This window comes from Monopterus albus, unplaced genomic scaffold (assembly GCF_001952655.1).
Source record: "Monopterus albus unplaced genomic scaffold, M_albus_1.0 scaffold26.1, whole genome shotgun sequence".
Lineage (NCBI taxonomy): Eukaryota > Metazoa > Chordata > Actinopteri > Synbranchiformes > Synbranchidae > Monopterus > Monopterus albus.
The window spans coordinates 1,086,769-1,097,344 of record NW_018127906.1 but is presented as its reverse complement, the minus strand read 5'-3'; the positions used below and the strand labels follow the sequence as shown (position 1 = coordinate 1,097,344).

The following is a 10,576-nucleotide window of genomic DNA, read 5'->3' as shown; positions in this document are numbered from 1 at the left end:
TTCAATGTAGGAATTTTCAAACTCAAGAGTTTGATACACTACATGTCCACTGAAAAGTTCTACAAGTAGGAAGCCAACCCACACATATGGAAAATAACAAAGTTATCCCTGTGTCCTTATTGTTTTACATCATAATATCAATTATCAGGTTTCACCCAGGAAAGGGGATTCTCCTTTTTATTAAAACTGTGGCATACCAAATGCACAATGTGAGCATCTCTTCATCAGACAGCCCCCATCGGCAGCTGCTGATGTTCACTATAAGGGCATCTCTCGGCTGCAATTTCTCCGCAGCAAAATACAACACCACAAAAAATTACAGTTTTATATCTTTATGTTTAAAGCCTGAAATGTGGCAAAAGGTCGCAAAGTTCAAGGGGGCCGAATACTTTCGCAAAGGCACTGTACACTTAACAATTTAGAAGACAACCTTAGGTCATTCACCAAGAATTTTAAGTCTTTTATGAGGCCAAAACGCAAAGGACCAGGACACTTATTGACTTTCCCTCACGTGAGAAATATGTGCTTGTGAACTCTACATGTAACCAGATTCAATACAGTCAAACATTAATAAAACTCAAATTGTGTCATTTCATTCCATTACATTTAGCAGAATAATAAATCAAACTTGACAGATCAGATGCCGTCTTCAAGCAGACACTTTAGAATTTAGATTATCCAATGTGCAGAAATTCTCTATGGAATAGAAAAGGTTTTCTGCTTACCTTTTGTTTGATGTGGCCACAAAAGTGTCTGGCTGGAGACTTCTCTGATCCTCTCCGATGGTTCTTCAACCAGAACGTCTGTCAGAGCCAATGGGCAGATCTGGGAATCACGGCACCAAATTTTTACATTCAGTCGGTTCTTTTATCTGAAGGCCCCAAGAAGTAACACTCAGGAAACAAGAATCAGCTTTACGTAGATTTATTTTCTAATTTATTTATTTAAACATGCAGTTAGCATCTTATCTATAGTTTCCAGGATGACACTTATCTCTGCAATCAATTTATGCACATTTCACCAAGAAGACAAGAAATACTACTAGTTGACTCAAAGCTGAATATTATGACTATGATGCGTGCATAAAAGGTAGATTAATACTGATATATGGAGCTGCTAATAAAACACAGACAAATAGTCATACTGAACTTTTCCATTATAAAAGCAAAATAATACTGATGATAGGTAGAAAAATAACTTTAACTCCTGAAATCCAATCCTAACACCACGGAGCCACAGGTGCAATGGAGCGCACGGGGTGAGTGTGTGTGAATGAAGCAGAGCACACATCCCACCAGTGCGCAGCGTGCGGAAAAAAGAACTAGCGCCAGTGGGCGCATCACAGAAAAGATGGCCATTGGGGCCATATGTGATGGGGGAGGCGCATGGAGTGTGTGTGTGTGAATGTAGCAGGGCACACACCGCACCAGCGCACAGCGATCAGACCGCACTGCAGGGCACCGCGCGCGAAAGAATCTCTTCAGGACTGTGCATGCATGAGGGATAAACCTAATAGTGACAGCTCTTAGAGGGCGAAGCCTATACGAAATAGAACAAGGTGACTATGAGTATTGGGAAAACCGGGTGCTGATCAGTAAAGAAATGAGTCTCAAGTCCGTGGTTGAGGAAAAGGGCCAAGCTGCGGAACTGACCGGGTCACTGGCGATGAACGATGGCTGAGAAGGCAGAGGAGAAGACAACGGTGGGATGAGTGGTTTGTAGGACTGTGCATCAACCTGACTAGTGGGACTGGTAGAGCAATGAGGCGTATGGTCCGGAGAAAGTAATCCGTAGGGGAGGTGGTCAGGAGGGACTGGAGAGGTGTAGCGTGATGGCCGGGCAGAACACAAAATCATAATCTAGAAAATAGGCTAGGATAACTCAAAACAGAAAACACTCTAGCAAATGAAACAAAGAAGCACTGGTTATCGGTGTGGGAGCGAACGAACTAGCAAGGAAGTGTGAAATGGGTATAAATAAGGTGAAAGACTGAGTGAAAACAACTGGTGTAATCAAGGAAACGAGGGGCAGGTGTGTCAAGTGACATGATCGGGGATGGAAAAACACAAAGAGGGAGGTGCAGCCGAGCAAACCTGACACCAAGCAATAAAAAAATGGTAAGTAACCACAAAATCAAATACGGATTCAAACAAATCTTTAACTTTTTACTTGTTAAAGGTACTCAGTACTACAATGTCATACTGAGAGCATCAATTCAAACTCTGAATAAAAGAGTGATTTGCATCGGCCACAATAGGCCGAACTTAGGCCGTTTCATACAACAATGAGGTTTGTGGTCATCCTATTTCTCCAGCTGTTTTAACAATTCTTGCTAGTTTATTTTTAGTGGCCACTGTGTAATTACCAGAGCAGACTGTGGTACTGGAGACCAGGATACTCTGTTAAACTGATCTACACTCTTTACAAGACCTTCGGACTTCTACTTTCCTAATAACAAATCATCTCTGATTGGCTTTTTTGTAAGTGGTGTCAGCATTATTTATATAATTCAGTGTAGTGATATATATATATTCCCAAATACCTAAAACTATCAGCCACAGCCAGATTTGAAAACAGAATTTGTGTTGTAGGGCCTGTATAGTTTAAAATGACTCATTGACTAACAAAGAACAGGTTTTATACCTTTCTCATTATCAGCCACCTGGAAAATCGATTTGGCTTGAAAATGAAAGCACAAAAAGTAAAATACTATATCACCTCATTAAGAAAAGCCATAGGTGAGAAACATCTGTTTTAAACCAAGATTCATAAAAAATATTAAGTTCAAAGCTGTGAGTTTGTCTTTTAGTGTCCGGCAGAGAACATCAGGAACAACTCCAACACTCACCTGCATCTCTTCATACACTGTTTTCCTTTTAACTTTCCGTTTGTTTACTACTGTGTGTTTTCTCAGGTGCAGTCAGCTGATTGGCTGTATGAGCTTTGGGATTGGTTCTCTCATCTCATCCTCTAAGGTGAGTCTGAGACAGTCAGTACACAGAAAATTTGGAGCTCTGGCTACAGAGAAGTTCCTATTTTCACATTTTTAAATCTGTTTTATAAACAAAACATGTTCCTACTAGGGAGGAAGCTCATGAGTACATCCCGAGTCTCATATAAGCACCGCTCATCCCTCATTTATATCTTTTCCTTGTCTTAGTCCCACCCATGTAAGAAGTGAGGAGAGAGAGGACTCAATGAAACATGTTATCAGTGACATGAGACATCTTTTCCTCAGATCCTTTATCTGAAACGTCCAATATCTGATAAAAGGGCGCTGGTTGGTGTATCCTTGGTAATGGCTCCTACAGCACCGTCCTCAGTCCTTAGAGCCGATATGAGAGCTGGAATGTCCTACGTCCTTGGTTGACTATCAATTTCCAGGTTGACATAGGACGTAGGAACGATCATATATGAGACGGGAGATGTATCGCATGACTGACTGACCTATTGACCTACACCCTTGTGTTGCAGATTGTGATTGGTTGGTTCTACCTGCTGGGGGAGGAGTTTGGGCAGCGCAAACACCTGAGGGTGACATCGCAGAGGAGCAGCTCAAAGAGCAAAATGGATGAGAACAAAGCACCACACTGCGGTGAGTTTAATATCTCTAATGCCAATCAGAGCAATGCTTTGAACTTTTGGGAACTGAGGACACTGTTGAAGCTTTGTAATAATAATAATAATAATACTTTATTTATATAGCACTTTACAACCCGCAAAAGGAGCACAAAGGGCTTCACAGAACACATTAAAAAAAAAACATAACTAGCATAGCAGACCTTAAAAATAACAAGAAAAGGACATATCGACAAGATGGATAATAAAACAGCAGCAAAAGAGATATCTGGATTAGTTGTCAAAGGCCTGTCTAAAAAGGTACGTTTTTAGAGTTGCCCTAAAAGGGGCCAACTCGGTTATGGACTGTATTTCTAGAGGTAGCACGTTCCACAGCCTAGGGCCATAACGGCTAAAAGAGTGAACGCCCCATTTTTTGTGACGAGAGCAGGGGGTAACTAGAGATAGGTGGTCTGCAGAGCGTAGGGGTCTATAGGGAGAATAGACAGACACAAGATCCAAAAGATATGAGGGGGCGAGGCCATTAATAGATTTAAAAACAAATAAGAGCACTTTAAAATCAATTCTAAATTTCACTGAGGCATTGCAGTAGTCAGGTCTGGACGTAATAAAAGCGTGAATTGCTTTTTCTAAGTCTACATGAGACAAGAAGGGTTTCACTTTTGCTAGCATCCTCAAATGAAAGAAGCTGTTTATCAAAGTTAAAACTGCTGTCAAATATTACTCCAAGGTTTTTAACAGTGTCAGTGACTGAAGGGGTCAGGGCACCTAGCTTGGGTCTCAGGGTGGTCAAGTCTGGACTGAAAGCGATGTACTCAGTCTTGCTCTCATTTAGGTGGAGAAAGTTTTGAGCGAGCCAGAGTTTGACGTTACGGATACAGTTAAAAAGGGGAGCGAGAGCATTGGAATCACATTGGGTCAGGGGCATATAGATCCGGACATCGTCTGCATAAAAATGAAAATGAAAATGCACATTATGCCTTAATATAATTGGACCAAGTGGTAACGTATACAAAAAAAAGAGTAACGGGGCCAGGATCAAACCTTGAGGGACCCCTGAGTTGAGGGGTGCCACTGTAGAGGAACACTCCCCAATGGTGACAGAAAAGGTCCTGTTGGTCAGAAAGGAAGTGAACCAGCTCAGAGCCGGGCCTTTTAGGCCAGCATAATGTTCTAGGCGGGAGATCAGGCCCGTGTGATCAATGGTGTCAAAGGCTGCTGATAGATCTACTAAAGCTAAAATGACAGGCTGCTTAGCATCAAGGGCCAAAGCAATGTCATTGTGGACCTTCAGCAGAGCAGATTCCGTGCTATGGTGGGGCTTAAAGCCTGATTGAAATTTGTCACCAATATTAAACCAATCTAAATGAGATTGCAGTTGCACTTTGTGCTGATAACAATGTGGATAGTCCTTTTCTTCTTTAGCCTGGAGGACACAACATCCGTGATTTCCAAAAACTATGAAGCGTGGACTTGTCAGACCACAGCTCACTTTGTCACTTTGCATCAGTCCATCTCAGATGAGCCCAGAGAAGCCGGCGGCATTTCTGGGTGTTGTTGATGTATGGCTTTTGCTTTGCGTGGTAGAGTTTTAACTTGCACTTGTAGATGTTGTGACAAACTGTGTTAATTGACAGTGTGTTTTCCAAAGTGTTCCTGAGCCCACGTGGTAATATCCTTTACAGAATGATGCCTGGTTTTAATGCAGTGAGGGATCGAAGGTCATGGGTGTTCAGTGTCGGTTTACGGCCTTGCCTCTTATGTACAGAGATTTCTCTGTATTCTCTGAATCTTTTGATGATATTATGGACTGTAGATGATGAAATACCTAAATTCCTGATAATTGTACATTGAGAAACATTGGTTTTAAACTGTTGGACTATTTGCTCACGCGGTTGTTCACAAAGTGGTGAACCCCGCCCCATCCTTGACTGAGCCTTTTGGGATGCTCCTTTTATACCCAATCATGATACTCACCTGTTTTCAATAAACTTGTTTACCTGTGGAATGTTCCAAACAGGTGTTTTTTGAGCATTTCTCAACTTTTTTGTTGCCCCTGTCCCAGCTCTTTTGGAATGTGTTGCAGACATCAAATTCAAAATGAGTGAATATTTGCAAAAAACAAAACAAAAAAAACAATACATTTTCTCAGTTTGAACATTAACTATCTTGTGTTTGTGGTGTATTCAATTAAATATGGGTCAAAAAGGATTTGTAAGTCATTGTATTTTATTTATTTATTTTTTTACATTTTACACAATGTCCCAACTTTATTGGAATTGGGGTTTGTATTTAAATATGGAGCCCAGGAAGATTAGCAATTCAGTTCAATTAAATGCTATATGTATAGCGCCATATCACAACAAAAGATGTCTCAGGACACTTTACAAAATAAGGTCTAGATGTTGTTGTTGTTGTTGTTGTTGTTGTTGTTGAGGAAAAACCAAACAAATGCCACTTGGCAGCAGTGGGGAGGAAAAACTCCCTTTAACGGAAGAAATCTCTGACAGACCCTGGCTCTTCCAGTTAATTGTCAGGCATATTTCTGTTCGGTATTCAAGTTGAAATTTGATTGGCACTATTGAACTACAATATGAGCGAATTCTTCAATTACACATCCACACTATTTTCCAAAGTGATTTTAACTTCTCAGACTGCGGCAGCTTGTTTAGTAGTTTCAAAACGGCATCAGTGCCTGGCTAGCATTGCAGAAAACAATCTCGCATAATGAATGAAAAGGTCAAGTGGCTGGCTTGATATGGGCCAGCCCCTTTAGTTTGTCCTCATTTTGGTGTGCCAAGCAGAGGTTTTATTCAATGCTTCCCCCTGTGGTGATGGTGGGGGGAGATGTCTGTTATTAGATTATAAATGCTGCATTAATGCATAAGCAGCATTTTAACGGTTTTATTTCACACTGAAACTGATTAATTTTAATATGGATTAATCTGCTGCTAATGTTTTTTATTTAATTGTTTGGTTTTTAAAACTTAGAAAAAACCCAAAGTGACAAAACCCTATTACAACATATTACAAATAACTGACCAATATTAAATTCCTTAAAAGAAAAAGCACCATCTCTTTACATTTGAGAAGCTGTAACAGTGAAATGTTTGGTATTTTTGCTTGACAAATGACACCAGTGACATTGATATTTGCTGATAAACTGATACAGTTCTATTTGTATTTACTGTAAAGTCTACTCTGTAACAAAACTTCATATTTTATAAGCTCTTTACATTTTGTATGTAACATTCTTAATGTGTAAATTAATTCAGGCTGTCAGATAAATGTGCATTAAAAATAAGTTGCTATTAATTACCGTTGACATTTAGTGCATAGAAGTGTAAAGTAGCATAAAATAAAAATACTCGAGTGAAGTACAAGCAGCTTAGCTGACACATGCATGCTAACACATTAGCTTTGTTAGCTGCGAAAGACACGATCCATATGGTTGTATAGGAGGTGCAGAGAGAGGGACGAGCAAGGAGAAGTCTATATAGATTCAAATGGACTCCTGCTCTCTCTCTCTGCAGGGGTCCACACAGTTACCATGGTGATGAGAAGCTGCCCGGTAACCATGTGACCCTCACAATACCTCTTTGCCCCCACCCTCTCTCTCTCATCACTGTTTGCCCTCGCCAACTGAGCAGAGAGAGACAGGACAACAGAAGAGGAAGAAGAACAGCACATAGTGTTTTCTGTTCATCTGTAACTGCAGCAGCTGTGCTCAGTGTCAAGAACTGTCACTAGTACCATCAGCAGCATCACTAACCGATGCAGTAGTGGTCAGCACTACATGTGGTTTTACTTCGTCAGAGTTTCAGGATTTGAACTGGCAGATTCATCAACCACAGACCGAGCGGATTCAGGAGACGCGTCCTGAGAAGCTGTTTATTTTCTGAGGAGACTGATTCTGATGTTTCTGTGGAGCTCTGTTTACTTTTAAACTGCTTTAAAGGCAAAAACATTAAACTGGCCTATTCTGTAGCATAAAGACTAAAATCAGAGAACAGACTTAAATGAGGCCAGCGGTTTGATTCTGGTTTACAGTTGGAAGTTTGCCGGTTCCTTTAAAAAACATTTGTTTGTCCTTGTTTACATTTTCTGTTTAATGTTTGTTTTGTTCTTTGGAGCTGTGGACAGATTTCTGTAGATCCTGAGACATAGGCTCTGGAATTCAGTCTGCCCTGTGCTGGTCTGAGGGCAGTTAGGATGTTCTGGAAGACCATGGCATGGTCTTGGGATGATGCAGTGGGTGGTGATGATGATGATGATGATGGTGGTTATCTCCTTGCAGCAGACCTCAGGAAGACTCCAGACTCTGCTTCAGATACTGGCCTAAACCACATCACCACCACCTCTGCCACTACAAACAACCCGTCAAAGTGCACCACCTCCACCAATGGACCCAAAGGCCTGACGAACCACAGCTTGACCTCCGGTCGGCCCCTAGGCCTCGACCCCCCAAATGCCAACTACAGCAGCTATGTCTCTATCGTCTATGCCAATGCCAAAAAGGGTCACGCCACCCGAGACTACAGCAGCACCCAGAGACTGACGGTGAGTTATGTTCCCCTTAAAGTCAAACATGTAAATGTAAAAATGACAACTATATGAGGTTGGGCTTGGTCTTGACTTGTGATTTTCCTTTAGAGTTACCTGTCTTCACTTTGGACTTGACATGGGATTAATGGGGCCTGACTTTTTCTTTTTTTAAACTAGATTTAAGACTCAATTTGAGGGTTGAACCCGAACTCAAATCCTGATTTTGGACTTTCCTGCCTCAAGACTTTACATTCACAATTTGAGCTTACTTGTGGTTTGGTGTGTTTTACTGCTGCCTTGAGAGTAGCATCAGCTGCTAATACTAGCATGATAGCTTCAGCCAGATGTTTGTGGTGTGATCGTGCTAAATGTTTCTGACATTGCTTATAGTGCATGAATACTAGTAAGAAGGCAGACTGACTGACTTTGGTTTGTAATTGGAGGACGTAGCCAGCAGGAGTCAAACATCCAACTCTCAAAACTTTAGAGAATCAGGAAATAGACTCAGGACCTGCCACCCAGTGGGATCAGAGCTGTGGTGACATGCAGGTTTTCATGCTGTTCTGTGAAAGACTCAGAGATTCACGTGAAGTTTACATGGTTTAGATATGTTTGTACTGTTGTGAGGACTCTCACTAACCCTGACCATCTCAGCCAAATGCAAAGAGCAAATGGTCTAATATCACACTTTTCTATGCAATAAACAAAGCACTTTACACTATTTCCCGTTCACAAAGATGTTTGTACACCAGTGGTACCACCGGGAGCCACTTAAGGTTTAGTATCTTGCCCAAAGGCACTTAGCCATGTGGACTGGAGAAGGCAGGGATAAAACCACTGACCCCTACAGTTAGGGGACAAACCATTCTACATCCTGAGCCACAGCTGCACAAAAGTCTGGACTAAACTTGAATCTGAGTCTACTGTTTAAACCTGCAAGAATAATTAATCTAATCTGTTTACAGTTTGATCTATGTGTAAACAGGGATGAAATAACAGGAAGAGAAAATCAAAAACTAAAAAACATTGTCCCACAGTGAAGTGCATGAGATGTCAGGTGTGTTCTGGTTCCCTATAAATGACAAAAGATGCTGCTCCAGCCCATGTGCCGCTGTTGTTTGGGTGCTGCAGTCACAGAGGATCTACTCTGACACTTAACAGACTTTTCAAGTTAAATCCAGTTTTTTTAACAGTTATTAAGTTTTTATTCTTTAGTTTGAGTAACAATGAAGGATTAAGTTTTTTTATAAAAACAGTCACAGTAGAAAAAGCAGGATGGCAGCATTCACACTGGGGGGAGGGGAAGTGTTCAGGAAGTGTGTCTTATCACACGGATACATCCCATGTTTGTGGGTCTGAGTGTGTTTCCTGCTATTCTTCTGCTCTCGCTCTCTCTCTCTCTCTCTCTCTCACACTCACACACACACACTCAGTCCAATCTGAAACCTGGACCAGTTGAACGTGGTCAGACAAACCTGAACCTGGAATAAATCTGCTGCTAGACCAGAACCGACTTGGTTCTAGTTCCACCAGTGTGTGGTTTTGTGAAACCTGGACCTGTTTAGACCTGGTACTGGGTTAGATGGGTTTTGTGAATCCTGGCTTTTGATTCGACCTGGACGTGGCCCTATAATCCTGAGATGGGTAGTGTCTGGCTCTGGTCTTGTGAAGTCTAGATCTGGATTAGATATGATTCTCTTTTTTTGGACCTGGATTCAAGCTGGTACGTGGTCCTGGGTTTTGTAAAGTCTGGACTATCAATCTGGATTGGGATTCGATGTTTGTTTGGACCTGGTTCAGCCCTGTAGGAACACCACATGGACAGGCGGAGCTGCAGGATCTGAACCAACAACCTTCTCTGTTGTCATGTACACGATCCACCGACTGTGTCAAACCTGCATCGGACAGAACCTGCCTCAGGTGTGTGTGTGTGTGGGTGGATGTGTATCAACTGATTGATTAAATCTGATCAGTGAGACCGGCTTCATGTCTCTGATGTTTAAACATACAACACTTTAAACTAAACCTCAGGGTGAAATCACTCAAAACTGTTTGATCAGTTAATGACATTAGCTTCAGATGAAAACCTGTAAATGGACCTCTGACGTGAAAAGGCAGTGACAGTATTTACCTGTCCAGGTGAGTAGACATTTAGCCAGGTGAGGACTTATTTACCTTGTGAGGAGGTGTGGTCTTCTGTCCTTGCTGTGTTAAGCAGCTGCTGGAGGTCCAAGACTTGCTTCAAGACAAAGAGATGTATTTTACAGACAAGCAGTAGAATGATGCCCATGCAGTAGACTCCAGTAGAACCTACTAGAACTGATTAAAGAGCTCACTTTACTCTTTGTGCCGGTGTAATCGCTGTGTAGGTTTGTTGTAGTGTCGCGGTGGGGCATCAGTTTTCTCGTGACTAATCAATAAATGGGCGGTTTTATGAATAGAGTCTGGTAGG

At 41.6% G+C, this 10,576-nt stretch overlaps 1 protein-coding gene across 5 annotated transcripts in view; it reads left to right on the top strand.

Moving 5' to 3' along the window:
* Window positions 1-10,576, top strand: part of LOC109957328 (regulator of G-protein signaling 3-like) — a 37,021-nt gene that overhangs the window by 14,125 nt on the left and 12,320 nt on the right. For 3 of the 5 annotated variants that reach the window (XM_020595117.1, XM_020595119.1, XM_020595120.1), the window contains 3 exons: window positions 2,915-2,975; window positions 3,475-3,595; window positions 7,877-8,139. In XM_020595117.1, coding sequence (XP_020450773.1) covers window positions 2,915-2,975; window positions 3,475-3,595; window positions 7,877-8,139 — 445 coding nt within the window. Of the gene's footprint in view, window positions 1-2,914; window positions 2,976-3,474; window positions 3,596-7,876; window positions 8,140-9,401; window positions 10,045-10,576 lie in introns of those variants that run through there. The other 2 variants (XM_020595118.1, XM_020595122.1) reach the window with 2 other exon arrangements.